At 37.5% G+C, this 18,870-nt stretch overlaps 1 protein-coding gene across 1 annotated transcript; it reads left to right on the forward strand.

Annotated features, from left to right (window-relative positions):
• Positions 1–1,575: 1,575 nt before the first annotated feature.
• Positions 1,576–17,897, forward strand: SLU7 (SLU7 homolog, splicing factor). The gene is made up of 16 exons (XM_004737688.3): positions 1,576–1,706; positions 4,243–4,428; positions 5,697–5,850; positions 6,183–6,263; positions 6,552–6,716; positions 7,593–7,661; positions 11,076–11,123; positions 11,309–11,440; positions 11,713–11,810; positions 11,981–12,048; positions 12,180–12,319; positions 13,184–13,345; positions 14,912–15,016; positions 15,176–15,247; positions 15,359–15,475; positions 16,322–17,897. The coding sequence occupies exons 1-16, from the start codon at positions 1,582–1,584 to the stop codon at positions 16,499–16,501; spliced, it is 1,902 nt and encodes a 633-aa protein (XP_004737745.2). The 5' UTR covers positions 1,576–1,581; the 3' UTR covers positions 16,502–17,897.
• The last annotated feature ends 973 nt before the right edge of the window (positions 17,898–18,870 follow it).

An 18,870-nucleotide genomic window follows, 5' to 3' on the forward strand; every position in this document is an offset into this window, starting at 1 on the left:
TGTGAGCTATTTTCACTTTTGCTTTTTTTTATTTTTTTATATATTTACTTGAGAATGTGAGAGAGAGAGCATGATGGTGGAGAGAGGAGGAGCTGAGGAATGGGGAGAATCTGACTCCCCACTGAGCAGGGAACCTGACATGGGGCTCCATTCCAGGACTCCAGAAAGGGAAGGCAGACACTTAATTGACTGAGCCACCCAGGGGACCCTTGCTTTTACTTTTAAAAGCAATACATGTTGGGGTGCCTGGGTGGCTCAGTTGGCTAAGCAACACAGTCTTGATTTCAACTCAGGTCATGATTTCCAGGTGCCAGGATCAAGCCCTGCAATCAAGTGGGAAGTCTGCTTGAGGATTCTCTCCCAATCCCTCTGCCCTCCCCCTGCTCGCTCGCTCACTCTCTCTCTTTCTCAACAAATAAATAAGATACCTGATATCTTTTAAAAATTTTTTAAATGACAACAGCACAAAGAAGAAAAGCACAAGAAATTCTATGAAAATTACTGCTTATTTTCCAGTATTTTATCTTACTTAATACATGAACTTTTTTAAAAAGATTTTATTTATTGTTGAGAGACAGAAAGAATGAGCATGGTGGGGCGGGGGGGGGGGCGGGGGGGGGCAGAGGGAGAGGGAGAAGCAGACTTCTTGCTAAGCAGCGAGCCCCATACCAGGCTGGGCTTGATCCCAGAACTCTGGGATCATGATCTGAGCAGAAGGCAGACACTTAACTGAATGAGCCACCCAGGCGCCCCCATGCCTGTGCTTTATTTTTATTTATTTGTCAGAGAGAGAGAGACAATAGGCACAGGCACAAGCAAGAGGAGTGGCAGGCAGAGGGAGAAGCAGGCTCCACACTGAGTAAGGAGCCCAGTAGGGGACTCGATCCCAGGAAGTGGGATGATGACCGACCTAAAAGCAGGGCTTAATCAACTGACCACCCAAGTGTCCCCACACATGTACTTTCAAAGGAGGCTTGGGATGTCATAGATACTATCGTTTTCCCAAAATAGAAATTGTTTTGTAGTATTTCTTTTCCAATGATAAAACGCGAGATCACTCCGGTGCAGAATGTCACAATTATCAAATAGTGCCTTACGTTCTCATATCATCTGGTATTCCTTTCACAGAGACTTTTTACAACTAAATTACTTGAATAATCATTTTAGTGTTTCACTCTGTATGATGTAATTTCGAAGAAATACTCTTTTTGCTCACCACGTCTCCAAAGTGTTACACAGTATCTGCCTAATTAACGCTAGTTTTATCTGTTTGTTTGTTTGTTTGTTTTAATATGTCACGAGGTTCCCCATTCATTTCATAGTTCCGTAGAGAGCCTTAAGTTGTCCGTTCTCGGTACTTCCAAAAAACAAACAAACAAAAACACACATCCTAACGCTCCCCGAGTCTAAAATAAACAACAGCGCAAACTCTGGGAGCAGAAAAGCATCTACTCAAAATAACCTCCTCCTCTTTCCCGAGGTAAATAAAGACGCTCTCGAGATCCCGCGATAACAACATCGCGTGGGAGGCTAGGACCGCCCCCTCCCCGCCCCGCTCCCGCCGCCTCCGTGTTAGTGCGCATGTGTCGCTCGCCCGGAAACTACCGCAGTGGCTGCGGGGAGAAAACTGAAAGCCCGGAAGTAAACATTGACGGATTGACTTCATTTTTGTCGGGTGATTTCGGGGTGGCCTGTGGCCCGACTGGGTAAGAAAATGTGGGAATTTGGGGATCGGGAGGATCTGAAGCTGGAAAACTCTGGGAAATAGAACAAGGGCTCCTATTTCTTAGACACATCCTTACAGAAGTGATGAATTCCAGGTCGAGGAGGGAACGGGAATTGGGAACCGTGAAGAAAGCCACCGTCCTAGGCCTTAGACACTATACTGGTGCCAAGTCCAACCAGGACTGTGTCTTTTTAATGGTTTTTAGAGTAACAGCTATCAGATTTATTGGAGTTTCACTTCCCAGCTATTAGCTACTTGGGGCTCCTGAGCACTTGATTTATGGCTAGTCTATTTTATACCTGTAAAATTTGTATCAGATTTTAAAGATTTACTTTATTTTTTCTTATGTTCATTGCATGTTAAAATAATATGTTGGGGGACGCCTGGGTGGCTCAGTTGGTTGAGCGGCTGCCTTCGGCTCAGGTCTTGATCCCAGCGTCCTGGGATCGAGTCCCGCATCGGGCTCTCTGCTCAGCGGGGAGCCTGCTTCTCCCTCTGCCACTCTGTCTGCCTGTGCTCACTCTCTCTCTCTCTCTGACAAATAAATAAATAAAGTCTTTTAAAAAATATAATAATAATATGCTGGCTATATTGGATTAAGTTAAAATATTGTAAAGTAATTTTACCTGCTTTTTAACTATCTTAATATGACTACTGGAACTCTTAAAGTGATGTATGAGGCTGGCATTGTATTTATCTTTGCCCTGTATTGAGATTTTAGGCTTGTGTAATGGGATATGACATAATCAAATTTATGTTCTGAAAAAATAACACTGCAGTGTGGAGAACTGATTGGAAAGAAGGACAGGAGACCAATAAGGAGGGGAAAGTAATAATTTTTATTAAAATGTTAGCATTGAGAATAGATAGAAGTAAATAAATCTGAATGCTATTCAGAAAGCCAAAAAAGCAGTAGTGATGAAATATTTATGGAGATTAGCTGGAACATATATGTTAAGGTATGAGTGGTATTTTTCATTAATAGAGGAAACAGTGAATGGAGATGCCATTCCATGGAGACGCTTATGAATTTGAATTAAGATTTGCTGAGTTCAGGTGTCTCTAAGACGCTCTAAATGGAGATGCTGTGCAGTAAGCAGTTGGAATATATGTATCTGAAGAACAGATAAAAGATCTAGAGAGGAGCAATAGGTTGGAGAGCCAACAGTAGTATATTGTGGCTATTGAAGCCTTAGAAAGAGATGAGCTTTCTACTTATGGAGTCCAGAGTGATGAAAGAGACTAGCCTTGTGGAATCCAAAATTAAATAAATGGGCAGAAATAGAGGAACTTGTCAAGAAGACAGGAGCAGCAGGAGAGATTCAAGAAAAACCAAGAGATAATAGTGTTACTTAAGCCAAAAGATACACATGTTTCAAGAAAGGAAGGAACAGGGGTACCTGGGTGGCTCCATTGGTTGAGCGCCCAACTCTTGATTTCAGTTGATGTCATCATCTCAGGGTGGTGGGATTGAGACACAGTCTGCCCAGCTTCCCACTCATCAGGGAGTCCACTTCTCTATCTCTCCTTCTGCCCACCCACCCATACCTACATGCATGCTCTCTTTCCCTCTATAATAAGTAAATCTTGGGTCACCTGCGTGGCTCAGTTGGTTAAGTGTCTGCTTTTGGCTCAGGTCATGATCCCTGGGTCCTGGGATAAAGCCCCATGTCAGGCTCCCTAGAGTCTGCTTCTCCCTCTGCCCTTTGCCCTGCTCATGCTCTCCCTCCAAAATAAATAAATAAAATCTTTAAAATAAAATATTTTAAAAAGGGGAAGGAAGAGAACTGAAAAATATCTAGTGGATTTAGCACATCGATCCTTGATGACTTAGTGGTAACTCTTCAGAGAGATGGGGGTGGAAGCTAAGTTAGAGTGACTGTGGAAGGAAGTAGAAGATGGGAAAATAGAGAATGGATATAGATAACTCTTCAGGCATTTCATCTTTAAGGAAAATGGGACACTGTTTACTCATGTACGGTTAACATGCTAGAAAAGCCTGAGACATACATAGAGAGATTCAGGAGTGTTAATGAGAGAAAGAGTCTTATGAAATTTTAAGTATGCAGGATGTATGCAGGATGCCTGGGTGGCTCAGCCTCTGCTGTCGCCTCAGGTCATGATCTCAGGATCTGGGGATCGAGCCCTGCATCAGGCTCTCTGCTCAGCAGGGAGTCTGATTCCCCCTCTCTCTCTGCCTGCCTCTCTGCCTACTTGTGATCTCTCGCTCTCTCTCTCTGCCAAATACATTTTTTAAAAAATAAAAAAAAAAAAAAGTACACGTGTATGCTTCTCTCCATTTGTAAATTAGAGTTGAGGAAGGAACTGCAGACAGTACATAGAGACTTTTTGTAGAAAGGAAAGAGACCCTTCCCTCACAGATACTTTAATAACATATGAAATACTATGTATAAATGAGACTGCAGTATGTGTTATTAGGGTGTACTTTTGATAATTTCACTGATGAACTCATGAGGGCCTAGTTTATACTAATATATATATATTTCTTTTCGTAGAGGGGTCCAGATAACCATGTCAGCTGCAGCTGTAGATGCAGTTAATGCGGCCCCCCTGTCGGGGTCCAAAGAAATGAGTCTAGAGGAACCAAAGAAGATGACCAGAGAGGACTGGAGAAAGAAGAAGGAGCTAGAAGAACAACGAAAACTGGGTAATGCTCCAGCAGAAGTTGATGAAGAAGGAAAGTAAGTACATTGTTTGCATGATCTGTTCATTAAAAATTCAAATTTATGTTCACTTAGTAATTTCTCATGTTTTGCTTTGACAGTTTTTATTATTTTATCAGATTTTTATATGTAAGATTTAATAATAGAAATGCATTAAAGAACTTCTAATGAACAGCAGTCATCCCTTTCAAGTCTTCCCACTCCCTGTCCCACTCTGCAAAAGTGACTACTTTTAAATCTTTCTATTTTGAGTTTTTCTGGTTGATAGCTCCACATCTCTAAATAATGTATCTACATGATTATTTTAATCAACTCTAGGCATTATTAACTAACTTCTTGATCTTGTATAAGGTTTATCTACTCATATACATCCCTATTTTCCTTATCTCTTTCCTGACTTCAGTTCTGTCACTACTATTAGTTGCTATATTGGAAATGTTTTCACTCTAAAATAAATTACATTGTTTGGGGCACCTGGGTGGCTCAGTGGGTTAGGCCTCTCCTTTGGCTCAGGTCATGATCTCAAGGTCCTGGGATCGAGCCCTCCATCGGGCCCTCTGCTTAGCGGAGAGCCTGGTTTCCCCTTTCTCTGCCTGCTGCTCTGCCTACTTGTGACTTCTCTCTCTGTTAAATAAATAAATAATATCTTTAAAATAAATTACATTCCTTATCTTCAGGTTTTTTTGTTTTGTTTTCTACTATATTATAGAGATATCAGGCATATACTCTCCCCCACCCCACTACACTATCTCTGTTTTTACAGTCTGTTTTGGCTACCTTTGTAATTGTAATACCAATTATTTTTAAACTTTATTTTTTTTTCTTTAAAGATTTTTATTTAATTGATGGAGAGAGAGACACACAGCGAGAGAGGGAACACAAGGAGGGGGAGTGGGAGGGGGAGAAGCAGGCTTCCCACCTAGCAGGGAGCCCAATGCAGGCCTTGATCCCAGACCCTGGGCTCATGACCTGAGCCGAAGGCAGTGTTTAATGACTGAACCACCAGCACTCCTCAAACTTTATTCTTTTTTTTTTTTTAACTTTATTCCTTCTTTTCTTTTTTTTTAAAGTTATTTGACAGAGAGGGAGATCACAAGTAGGCAGAGAGGCAGGCAAAGAGAGAGAGAAGCAAGCAGGCTCCCTGCTGAGCAGAGAGCCCAATGCAGAGCTTGATCCCAAGATCCTGAGATCATGACCTGAGCCGATGGCAGAGGCTTAACCCACTGAACCACCTAGGCGCCCCCACAAACTTTATTCTTAAAAAACATATTTTTTTTTAATTACAGAGACATCAACCCTCATATACCTCAGTATATTTCTTCAGTGCCATGGTATATCGATCCGTCAAAAAGACCTACTTTAAAGCACCAGAGACCACAACCAGAGAAACAGAAGCAATACAGCTCATCTGGAGAATGGTACAAGAGAGGTGTAAAAGAGGTATGTAAACAACTTTTATATATATCCTTATGAAAATGGAAATTTTATTTTAAGAACTTAATTTAAGAACATTTAATCAAGTTATATCAGAATATAGAACCTTTTACCTGGGATTAAAATTTACAATACATACTACTTTTGTTTCTGTGTTTTCTTTTCTACATTTTATGTTGCTAGAATACTTAAACTTTCTCATTTATAAAAGTGTGGAGACTTTAAGTAGTTTTACTCTTAATGAGTAAGTCACTTCACTAGACAATATAGTAATGAGAACCAAAATTATTTCTTATTCAGAAATAAAACATTTTGTTTTTCTTTATATCTATTTACAGAATTCCATAACTACTAAGTACCGCAAGGGGGCATGTGAAAATTGCGGGGCCATGACACACAAAAAGAAAGACTGCTTTGAGGTAAGTTCATCTTTGAGAATTCTAGAAACTTGTCAGAGAGTCTCTTTTTTCCTATCAAAGAGCTTAATTCTATTTTTCTAAAGTTACCTAAATTTTGGTACAAGTTAAATAAGAATTTGAGTGAGATTAGTTTAGCACCATCGTAATTTTCAGCTGGGAGAGGAACTGATAATTGAACAGACCACAAACTCCCATGGTATGTTTATGCTTGCTTTGTAAAGGTTATCTGAAATTTTCCTCTAGGCTACAGGAACTTGGGGAAAGGTTTGATTTTATTCTATTTCCCAGAGACCTAGGCGAGTTGGAGCAAAATTTACAGGTACTAATATAGCTCCAGATGAACATGTCCAGCCTCAGCTGATGTTTGACTATGATGGGAAGAGGGACCGGTGGAATGGCTACAATCCAGAGGAACACATGAAAATTGTGGAAGAATATGCCAAAGTTGATCTGGTGAGCAAAGTAACCTGCTTTCCCACACTGCTTAAAGAATGTACATTAAGCGACTCTGGTTTTGAGTGTTCGAGCAATATAAAAATGGTGGCATTTTTATTATAGTAGTGGAAGGTCTGATAGAATAGTGAAAATAAAGTGTGCTAACCGTATTGGCAGCAGTTTCTTCTTATTTGATTCTTGTCTTTTTTATTTAACTCCCTAATGGAGGCTGCAGAAGATATTGGAAGCATGAGAACGGATTAGTATCTAGGGCTTTTGGATTTTTAAGGTTATGAACTCCTTCCAGCCCCACACACTGCATCTTGTCTGGGCCTGTTTTACAGATGTCTCTAATAGCGTTTGAGAGAAGTGAAAGAAGAACAGGATAACACATATCAGAAAATTGAATTTTATTTTAATTCAACTTCAGGTTTTTTTGTTATGATTTTATAAGCTTTCCCCCATTTCTTCAAATCCACAGTAAGGCTGCTTTTTTTTTTCTTAAGTAGAGTGTACATTTAAAAGTCATGGGATTTATATAATGTAAATTTCATCTATTCTTGAACAGTGGAATATGTGGTAATCCTGGGCCTGCCAGGCAAGCATCAGTCATTTGGGGTCAGGTTACAGCTGCCCCTTTTGGATAGGGCTTGTTCTTTGAAGTTTAATCACTAGTGCTGTTTGGCTCAGTTTACATTAATGCCTGACTCGAATAGGAGTTTGTAAATCCTGTTATTTAGGAATCATACATCTAGAGTTACAGGAAATCTCAAAGAGATGACCTTGTTTATTGACCTTTCTGGAAACTATAAATTTATTAATTTTAAAAATATAAAAATTAAATGTTCATTTGAATGTTGTAAAGTAAATTTCAAATGTTTCCTTTTTTGTTAGGCAAAACGAACCCTGAAAGCCCAGAAACTCCAAGAGGAATTAGCCTCAGGAAAATTAGTGGAACAGGCTGTAAGTAATGAAAATGATCCATAAAAACATTAAACTCGTAGTAAACAAAAAATGAAAATCAAAACAAGAATTCATTTTATATCTGTCTAGTTAGGAAAGACTTAGGAAGAGAGAAGTGCTATTGAGAGGAAAGACTAAAACTGGCACTTCTCTAATATTCATGGGAACATACCTTGATGCAGTCATTTTGGAAAGAATATTGCCATAAGATATTTATATACATTTTCTGGAATTAAGTCAGTAGGTCCTTCTGTCCTAAAGAATTTCCTAGTAATCAGAAAAAAGATCACATATGCAAAGATATTCATTGTAACACTTTTTAAAATGGCAAGAAATTGAAGTAGCCTAAATAGGAGTAAGGAGTTGGTGAAGTAAACTGTCTTGCATCTGTATAATAGAATGTTGCATAGTTCTTAAATGACTTTTATCAACACTTGTAACAAGAATGGATAACACTTATATTTAAATAACATATGAAAAAAATATTGTAATATCACATAGGGAAAAAAAGCCAGAATACTGATTCTCATTCACTGTAGAATTAGTAAATTTTTCTTGGTATTTTTACTAGTATCTTCTACTAGTATTTTCCATAATGACTGGAATAATTTTATAGCTGAGTAAAAAAATCTATAGTAAAGCTGTATTGCCAATTTTTTATTCATTACAGCTTAATAGTGCATACTGTGCTTAGTAAAGGTTTTCTTTTTAACAGATTGATGGCACACATAAATGATAAGTAAAACATTTGGAGTTTAAATTCCTAAAAGGGACTCAGCAAATATGAGTTACAAACAGACCTAAGTAAGTAATTACCAGCTGAGCAGTCACTGAGAACCCCTGGCAAGAAAGTTCACAGCACAGGTTAACAGAGAGATATCAAAATACAGCTCTGCCCCTGGCCAGTTAGGTGGTCACAGAAAAAGTAATTTATTTCTCTGAGCCTCATTTTATCATCTCAAGTAGAGACACCACCACCTACTGCCTAGGAGGCCTAGCATCATATCACAATGTAAGTAAACACTTGATAATTAGAAGCTGTTACTATTACCAGCTCTGGAAAAGAAAACATGCTGTTTCTCTTGTTCTAGTATATTCTCTGTTGTTTGTTGTAACCTGGTCTAATTTATTTCGCTGGTAAGCATACTTAAATGTGTATAGAAGACGGATGATTTGTGCCCACTTCAGTACTTGGATATTAATATTAATTACATGCAGTAGAATAGTCTACTATAGAGATTGAATTTTTGTATGGCAGTATAAATGTTTTTTGTTGAACTAGCAATTTGTGGGAACAAAAAACATTTCTGGGGTGCCTCGCTGGCTTAGTCAATAGAATGTGCAACTTTTGATCTCGGGGTTGTGAGTTCAAGCCCCACATTGGACCATACATAAAAAATAAAAAATAAAATATATATCTATTATGTTAATAGAAATATATATATATATTTCTGATGCTGAAAGTAATACATACTGAGTGAAAAAATAGAAAATTATAAAGAAGGAGAAAAAGTATCTCTTATGTTAATTATTAACCTTTTGAAGTGGGCCTTTCCAGGGCCCACTCCGCCTCCCCACATGTATCTATATGTGTGTAATTATAACATGTTTTTAACATGGATTTCATCTTTACATACTTATTTATCGCCTACTCTTTCAATTAATATATAGTGCAGTGAACTCATGTTTTCACTGTCATTATAGACCTATCTATTTTTATATTAATTCACATGGTTCAAAACTCAAGATACGCAGTTATCTATTAAGAAGATATACAGTAAAAAGTTTCCCATCCTGGCCTCCATCTACCCTATCTCTAAAGCTCACCCTGCCATAATCTGTTTTATTTTTCTTGTGGATCCTTTCAGAGTTTCACAAACAAAAACAAATAATACTATTCCCACCTTTCTCTCCCCTTTTTTTTTAACAATAACTGCAAAAAAAGAGGAGCAGATTCTGTTTTTTTCCTGCAAATTGGATAAAATCACTTCTAATGGATGTTAAGTATTCACTGAGTGCAGTAATTTATGTAACAATTGTCTATTATTAATTTGACTTGTCCCAGATTTTTGATACTATATACAACACTGTAAATAACATTGTTTTACATACCTCTTTATATAATTTATTTATATAATTGACATATTCCCTTAGGACGAATTCCTTAATGTGTAATTGATGCAGTGAGTATTTTTATTTAAAATTTTAATGTCATGGGGCGCCTGGGTGGCTCGGGTTAAAGCCTCTGCCTTTGGCTCAGGTCATGATCCCAGGGTCCTGGGATCAAGCCCCACATCGGGCTCTCTGCTCAGCGGGGAGCCTGCTTCCTCCTCTCTTTGCCTGCCTCTCTGCCTACTTGTGATCTCTGTCAAATAAATAAATAAAATCTTTTAAAATATAAAAATAAAAAATGAAAATAAAATTTTAATGTCATATCACTTAAGTACCATTCAGGAAAGCTATGCAAATTTATGTGTATATATATATATAATGTCCACATATGTATAGTCATTGTGTTTACATAGAGAGGATAGATACATTCGTACACACTCCTATTTCCACATCCCCCCACTAATGCTCTAAGGTAGTCTTTTTAACTTTGAAGACTTCTAAAAGGATGTGATAAGATGCTGACTACTTTGCTATAGGCCTTTTGTGGAGTTAGAGAAAATCCTAACCAATGCTAATGAAGGAAGGATGTCTTTGTGACAAGGATCTCAGACTCTCCTTAAATTACAGTACAGTGGCATGCCTGGGTGGCTCATTGGGCTAAGCCTCTGCCTTTCGCTCAGATCATGACCTGAGGGTCCTGGGATCCAGCCCTGCATCTGGCTCTCTGCTTGGCAGGGAGCCTGCTTCCCCCTCTCTCTGCCTGCCTCTCTGGCTACTTGTGATCTCTCTCTCTCTCTCTCTCTGTCAAATAAATAAATAAAATCTTTTTTAAAAAATTACAGTATTGTATCATTTGAGTAGATTCCTCATTGCGTGATTTTGCAAAAGTTGTTTTGGCTCTAAAGATACTTTTTACATGATTCTAGTAACATTTTCTTTTTAGACTTGATAGAAAAACTTCAGTGAGGCTTGGCAAAAATGGTATATGCCTGAAGGTTAACATATAAGAAATGAATATATATTGGATACATTGGTCATTTTTATGTCCTTCCTACCTTTGTGCAGTTATAATCCTGTATCACTGAAAATTCTCTAGAAATTTTCTGGCTTTGTAGACAGTCTGGTACAATTATTCACAGTGACATACTGGTATTCAGAATTTACATGCTGATTACAATGAGAAATAGGATTTGTTCAGCTAGATTTAATTTATGATGTTTTACTTATATATTTAAAGTGTTAAATAATTAGTAGATTCAATGGAATAAAATTACAATTCTTTTTTCTTCTTGAATGATGCAGAATTCTCCAAAACACCAGTGGGGAGAAGAGGAACCAAATTCTCAGACGGTAATAAATATGTGCCCTGTCTGGGTATACATTAAATTTTTCAATTTTTGACAGCTAATAACAATAACAATAATAATAATAGCTTTAAGAAATATAAGTAAATAAGAGTTTGGTTAGAGGGAAAACAGGAACTAGATGTTGCTCTTTTTTTCTTATTTGTTTTTCCTTCTTTCCCCTTCCTTCAGGAAAAAGATCATAATAGTGAAGATGAGGATGAAGATAAATATGCAGATGATATTGACATGCCTGGACAGAACTTTGACTCTAAGAGGCGAATTACTGTCCGGAATCTCAGGATTCGAGAAGATATTGCAAAAGTAAGCCTTGCCAACTCAACATACACATCCAAGAAAATATTTGTGTTCCCACCCCAAATTTTGTCTACTCAGCTGGTATCTGAGCACTGTATGGGTTGATACATTTTGTCATTCCAAGATTAAGTATCATTCTGTTTTTTCCTCTTCATCTGTACCCCACCAATGCATACACACATGTAATTGATCATGATTAATTCCTCCGCCTAGTCTGCTGAAATCTTTTTTTGACAGACGTAAACATTAATGCAGTCTTAAAACATTTTCCCTTCTAGTATTTGCGGAATTTAGATCCAAATTCTGCTTACTATGATCCCAAAACTAGAGCGATGAGAGAGAATCCCTATGCCAACGCAGGGAAGAATCCAGATGAGTAAGTATCAAGTTAAATGTATAGGTTTCATGGTGGGGGAGGAGTGTTTTTAATCGTAAAACTGAATCTGAGTTAAAATGAACAATATCTATGGCTGGGTCAGAAAAGAATGAACTTTCCTTAAAGAAAGCAATTTCTGAAACAATTTGTTTTTTAACTTGTGTTTACAGAGTGAGCTATGCAGGGGATAACTTTGTAAGATACACAGGAGACACCATTTCAATGGCTCAGACACAGTGTAAGTGTTTCTCTGTCAAGGTATTTTATATCCACTCTAAAGAAATTTGGCGGCATTTTTAGAAGCTTGTTTTCGATAAGTATACAATAAATGTAGCTGAGAACTCATTAAGATACTTTTGATTATTGTAGTGTTTGCTTGGGAAGCCTATGACAAGGGATCTGAAGTGCATCTGCAGGCTGATCCTACAAAACTAGAGCTGCTGTACAAGTCCTTCAAAGTCAAAAAAGAAGACTTCAAAGAACAGCAGAAAGAAAGCATCTTGGAAAAGGTAATTTTGATCAGAATGTAAAGAAAAGAATGTTCATTGACGAGAAATGACCAGTTCATCATTTGATTGACATGTGGAATACAACACACAGAGAGGCTCTTTTAGTTCATTAGAACTAGTTCTATCCTCCTATTAACTTGATCAATTGTATACATTGTCACTATATCCATATCAGGAAGCTTTTGGAGCAAAACAAACCATGGAAAAACTTAGTAGTTTAAAATAAACATTTGTTATTTCTCACAGTTTTGTATGTCAGCTGGGTCTCCTGGTCTGGGCCTGCTCATCTGAAGATGGATGATCTAGAATGGTCTCATTCCAGTCTCTAGCAGTTAGCAGGTTAATTATCCTAGGAGCCCACCTCTGGAACAGCTCATCTGTACCGCATGTGGGCCCTTACCTTGTAGTAGGCTAGTCCAGCTTCAGCAGGCATTCTTGGTACCAGAGACTAGTAACAAGAAGCACGATGCCCCAGTGTACCAGTGCTCTTCAGGGCTTTGCATCGCATTTGCCAGTTTCCAACAGGCCTGAACAAGTAACATGGCCAGGCCCAGATTCAGAGGTTGGAGAAACTATCTCTTGAGGGGAAGAGTAGCAAAGTCATGTGGCAAATACGCATGCATACGAGAATAAAAGGAATTAATGGCCATTTTGTAATCTACACACTCAAAAGATGAATAGCAGCTGGAGACATCTTTTATTTCCCTCTAAGATTTTTGTGCCTTTTTTTGACGGTATTTTGTATAACAAAGGCCATAATGATTATTCCTTTCATGTTTCTGATTGGAAATAAACCCATCAATAGAGATTTGAATGTGAATCTTTGCTGTAAAATGTATTTAATAATGTTCACTGTTCTTTTAGTATGGTGGCCAAGAACACTTGGATGCCCCTCCAGCTGAATTGCTTTTAGCTCAGACTGAAGACTATGTGGAGTATTCAAGACATGGGACAGTCATCAAAGGACAGGAGCGGGCTGTCGCCTGCTCTAAGTATGAGGAGGATGTGAAGATCCACAATCACACAGTATGTGCTAAACCAGAACTATTTGGTGTCCTTGTTAGCATTTTGCTCTGGGTCATATTTTCTTACTACAACAGTAGCGAATCATTGTTGTGCTTTTCTTTTTTTTTTTTTACATTTTAATTTTGTTTTATGAAATTTTTCCAAAAATACAAAAAATGTGGAAGAATACTATTATGTTCATCCACATAGCTACTACTTAGATTCAGAAATTTTTTGCATGTCGGTATATATGCTTTGGGGCATGTACATGCACGCGTGTGTGTGTATGCATGTAAATATAATATATATATGATTTATATATTTTTTAACTAAAACATTTGAAAATCACAGATACTATGATATTTCACCCATAGAAACTGTATCATGCATCTTCTAAAATCAGGGATATTCCCCTCCATAACTATCACACTTTATAAATTGACACAACTCCTTCATAGCATCTAATCTCTGGTTCTTAATCACATTACTAAAATATACACAAAAATGTCTTTAAAGAGGTGGTTTGTTTTTGTCTTGCATCAGAATCCAATCAGAGTTCATTTTGGTTGTTGTATCTCTTTCTCTATCTTCCTCAGTCGTATCTCCCTTTTTTCATGACAGCAACTCTTTAACAGATAAGGTCATTTATTTTTTAAACTGTGTCATATTCTGTATTTGACTGATTCCTAGTGATACTGTAGGATTTATTCCTCTATCTTCTGCATTTCCTGTAAACAGGAATTCAGAGCTAAAGGCTTGATTAGTTATAAGTTCAAAATTATGACAAGAACATGTGATGCAGAATTCATAATTCATACTTTTTATGATGAATTCTACAGAATTCATAATTTTTATGATGAATTGTACTTTTTATGATGAATTCACATCATAAAACATACATTATTTGCTATACTCTTGAAGTACTCAAACTACAATTGTCAAAGTCAGATCAAAAACTGAACTAGCTATAGGAGCCAGGCCACTAAATGTATATGATCGAAGTGACCCAGGCACACACACACACACAACACAAACCCTGTCTAAAAGGGGCATCCAGGGCACCTGGGTGCTTCAGTCGTTAAGTGACTGCCTTCAGCTCAGGTCATGATCCCAGGGTTCTGGGATCAAGTCCCACATCAGGCTCCCTGCTGGCCTGCTTTTTCCTCTCCCATTCCCTCTGCTTGTGTTCCCTCTCTCTGTCTTTTTCTTTGTCAAATAAATAAAAATCTTTAAAAAAAATAATAATAATAATAAATAAATAAAAGGGACATCCACTGGTCACCAACAGCCAGTTCTTGCCAAGTGGGAATGTGGGCCCAGAATTTCCCAGTTCTTAATTTTTGAAGAAAAGTCAGATAATCCTAAATTTTTTTTTATATAGTTATGGGAATGGAAAGCAAGACCATTATAATTTAATGGCTGCTTCTTACACCTGAGGTCAGGCCAGGTGTTACCTTGCCATGGAATCACCATAGTTTTCCTCCCAAATTACCTTGTAAAGGGCTGTATTATTTGGTACTCATATCAACAATATATGAGAATCCCTAGTTTCGGGTTCCTTTTTAAGTAACAACTCTCTCTCTGCAGCATATCTGGGGATCTTACTGGAAAGAAGGCCGATGGGGATACAAATGCTGTCACTCTTTTTTCAAGTATTCGTATTGCACTGGAGAAGCTGGCAAGGAGATTGCTGTAAGTAATTGTCCTCTAGTTCTTAAACTGTAACACAACCAAAGCTGTTAAGTCAGAATCTGTATTAAGTATGTTTTCTCATGTTTCAAATGTTAACTTTTTCTTCAGTGATTAGTGATCACTGACTGTGATACCCAAGTCAAATATCTTTTCCCACAGAATTCAGAGGAATGTATTATAAATGATATAACTGGAGAAGAATCTGTGAAAAAACCTCAAACCCTCATGGAGGTAAGTCTGATCATTTGTCCTGAATTAAGTCCTGGAAGGCTGACTTTAAAATTTGTGCCGGAGCTTTGTTTTTGCCTTAATAACACTGTATATTTCAACCCTCCCTTTCAGATGCATCAGGAAAAATTAAAAGAAGATAAAAAGAAGAAAAAGAAGAAGAAAAAGAAGCATCGAAAGAGCAGTTCAGATAGTGATGATGAAGAAAAGAGACATGAAAAATTGAAAAAGGTCTCTGTGAACTCTAAATAGTCAAAGTGATGACAGTATTCTTTATTTGTAGCAACCTTAAGAAGTGAGGAAATAGGGGCGCCTGGGTGGCTCAGTGGGTTAAAGCCTCTGCCTTCGGCTCAGGTCATGATCCCAGGGTCCTGGGATTGAGCCCCGAATAGGGCTCTCTGCTCAGCAGGGAGCCTGCTTCCTCCTCTCTCTGCCTGCCTCTCAGCCTACTTGTAATCTCTGCCTGTCAAATAAATAAATAAAATCTTTAAAAAAAAAAAAAAAGAAGTGAGGAAATAAGCCCCAAGTCTGGATGATTTGTTTAGGTTACCTTGTATCAGGTCTAGAATGCAAAAGGAGATTTTTGTGTATCTCAGTATTCCCTGTTTCTGGAATGTTTGATAAAAATTACCAACATACTGAAGAAATGTGCTTTTAAAGCTGTTATTTTAGAGTTACTGGCTGCCTAGAAAGAATTGCCTTTTAGCTCTATAATTTGTAAGTTTCAACAAGTCCTTGGGAAAAGTCAGAATGGTAGTTTCCACAAGAAGCATCAGTTGTGGACTTCTGTTAGTGAAATCAATATCATTGAATCTTTGTTATTAAGTAAATTTTTTTTAACATTGAAAATGTGGTAGAATGTTTTGTGCTACATGAAAATACGGTATCGGCCAAGTAGTGATTAGTTACAGCTTGACAGTAGAAAGGCTGACACTTGAAGCTCTTTTGGACAATCTAGGTTTTTGATATGACAATTTATATTCAGTGGGGTCTTTGGTATTCTGCTATTTTAGAACAGAAGAGATCTGATGTAGAGCTGTGGTCTCAGAACATCTCGTGTTTTTCCTCTTACTATAGGCACTGAATGCAGAGGAGGCCCGCCTTCTTCATGTCAAGGAGATCATGCAAATTGATGAGAGGAAGCGGCCTTACAACAGCATATATGAAACTCGGGAACCCACTGAAGAGGAAATGGAAGCCTATAGAATGAAACGTCAGAGGCCAGATGACCCCATGGCTTCCTTCCTTGGACAGTAGTAACTAGTTATAGACAGTCACCCAAGATAGACACAGCTGATACATTCTTTTCAGCTTCTTGCTGATGATTATAGATGGAAAAAACCCATGACTAATACTCTTGCTGCCTGACTTTAATAAAGACTCTGGAAGTCTCATAGCAAATTCATTTCTTTACACACTGAAGAAACAAAAACAAAGAGGAAGTACATTAAGTGTATATTTTTATTTTACTTCCAGTTTTATATTAGGTGATGTGCAAAGAGGCCTTGGCTCTCTACCTAACAAGAACATCTTCTACTCAACATTTATTAAGTCTCTAACTTTATTTCCTCAATTCTTACGGCCCTTTATCTAGTGCTAGTACACATTTTAAAGACAGATGAGTTACTCTTTCTCAAAATCACAGTTTTGTTTTTTCAAATTACTAGTAACTATAGTTGTAGTTATTTGAGTATCGTTTGTTTTTGCCTTCTAAGGTTTTCCTGGTCTAAAGCTAAAAATAAATCAGGTTACTGAAAGGAAACCTTTAGAATATATGTATGACTTTATCCCCCATTTCAGTCTGTATAGTAATAATTCTGTTTTCTATTTGGTTATATAATTTTGATTTTTAAAATATTTCCTTATACTTTATACCCAGAACTAAATGGATTAGTCTTTGAATGGAAAAATAACTCTTTTGTTATCTTCGAGTCACTGATCAGTACTAGGTGTTTTACCATTCTGGACATGAGCCTTTAGACACAGAAACCCTTTCCTCTATCATAGAGTATGGTTTGAGGTACTGTTTGTTGTTTTAATTGTGATTGCCTTTATATAATGATCATGAATATTAAATTTTAGAAGACTGTAGAGTATCCATTGTACCTAATCTTTACAGAAAGCAAAAATTGCTTGTAATTGTATAAAAATTGCAGAAAGCAAAACCTGAAATTGAAGGTTTCTTCAGAGAATTACAAGGATAGCTTATAGGGCTATTAATAACTGAGACTACCATGATCCTCAGGCCTCTTCTAAGAACATTGTGAAGATAATACAGTGAGAGTGGGATCATGAAAACAGCCTGTTTCAAACCCTGACACAAGTAATTGGCTTTTAACAGCTCTCTGGCTTCTAAGCTACCAAAACCCACTAGGATACCACATTAAGTTACCATCTAAGAAATTGTGCTGGTGAGAGTAACAATCAAATTGTCAAGTACTATGGATACCATAGCTAGATTCAAACTAGTACTAGTACGAAGTTCAAACAGCAATGCAAAGAGAGCTCATTCTTATCTATTTCAAGAAAGTCAATGATTTACGTTTTCATACTCCTACCATAATATGGAGTGGTTCAACATAAAGTCTAACAATGTCTACTTTTTATTTTATTTATCTTTTGTTAATAAAGATATATAATTGAGAATACTTAACTGAGTGGTTTATAGTATTATTTCAGATATTTGGCAGAAAAGTAGTTTATGGCAAGGGATTTTGAATTAGAAAATTTCAGGATCTAACTCAAAAAATGTGTCGACTTTTCTGGCTCTCTGTTCCCTCTTCAGTGAAATCTAATTTACTGATTTTAGGAAGACTTCTATACTACCTGAACTCACGTCTTATTTCTCCATTTTGGAAAACAAAGATAACACCTGGAACATCATTCATTATGTGAACTTCGTGTTTATTAATAATAGCTGCCTTTTGAGCGTTGAAACTGTACTGTAATTTTTTGTATGTTACTTCTGCAAAAAGAACTTCATGGTGTAAAGGATAATACCCCTATCTATCTTACAAAAAGCACATGGGCTTAACAATTCCAGGTAGCTTGCTCAAGTCCTGACAGTTAAAAGTGCTAGAGCCAGGACATAAAGCCAAGTAACTCTGACTCCTAAATCCTACTCCTGTCTCCAGTATTTAAGACCCTGCTTTCTGGACCAGGAAGACTGGTCTTTTGCAGGCCTCAGTTGGCCAGGTTCACCCTGGACAGCTGATAATGATGCATCTGTCCCACATTCTTTGATAGTGCCCCTTTCCCCAACCTTGTGGCATGTTTCTACCAATACTGACTATACAAAAATGAATAAATTGTCCTTTCATTAAATTTGTAACAATTCTGGAAGTACTACCACCCTCCCACCCCCACCATCACCCCAATTTCTTTCAGCAACGTTTTCTAGTTTCTGCTTTGGGATTTTTCCTATAAAATCTCTCTAAGGGTGCCTGGGTGGGTTAAGCTGCTGCCTTCGGCTCAGGTCATGGTCCCAGAGTCCTGGATAGAGTCCCACATGGGGCTCTCTGCTCAGCAGGGAGCTTGCTTCTCCCCCCCCCCCACCCCACCCTTTCTGCCTACTTGTGATCTGTCAAAAAAATAAAAAATCTTTTAAAAATAAAATAAAATCTAAT

This window comes from Mustela putorius, unplaced genomic scaffold (genome assembly GCF_011764305.1).
Source record: "Mustela putorius furo isolate JIRA1106 unplaced genomic scaffold, ASM1176430v1.1 tig00000145_pilon_pilon_pilon, whole genome shotgun sequence".
NCBI lineage: Eukaryota > Metazoa > Chordata > Mammalia > Carnivora > Mustelidae > Mustela > Mustela putorius.

Coding starts and splice junctions, on each gene's coding strand:
- SLU7 (XM_004737688.3), top strand. CDS start 1,582: ATGTGTCGCTCGCCCGGAAACTACCGCAGTGGCTGCGGGGAGAAAACT. Junction 6,264..6,551: donor AAAAGAAAGACTGCTTTGAG/GTAAGTTCATCT, acceptor TCTATTTCCCAG/AGACCTAGGCGAGTTGGAGC. Junction 15,248..15,358: donor AACCTCAAACCCTCATGGAG/GTAAGTCTGATC, acceptor CCTCCCTTTCAG/ATGCATCAGGAAAAATTAAA.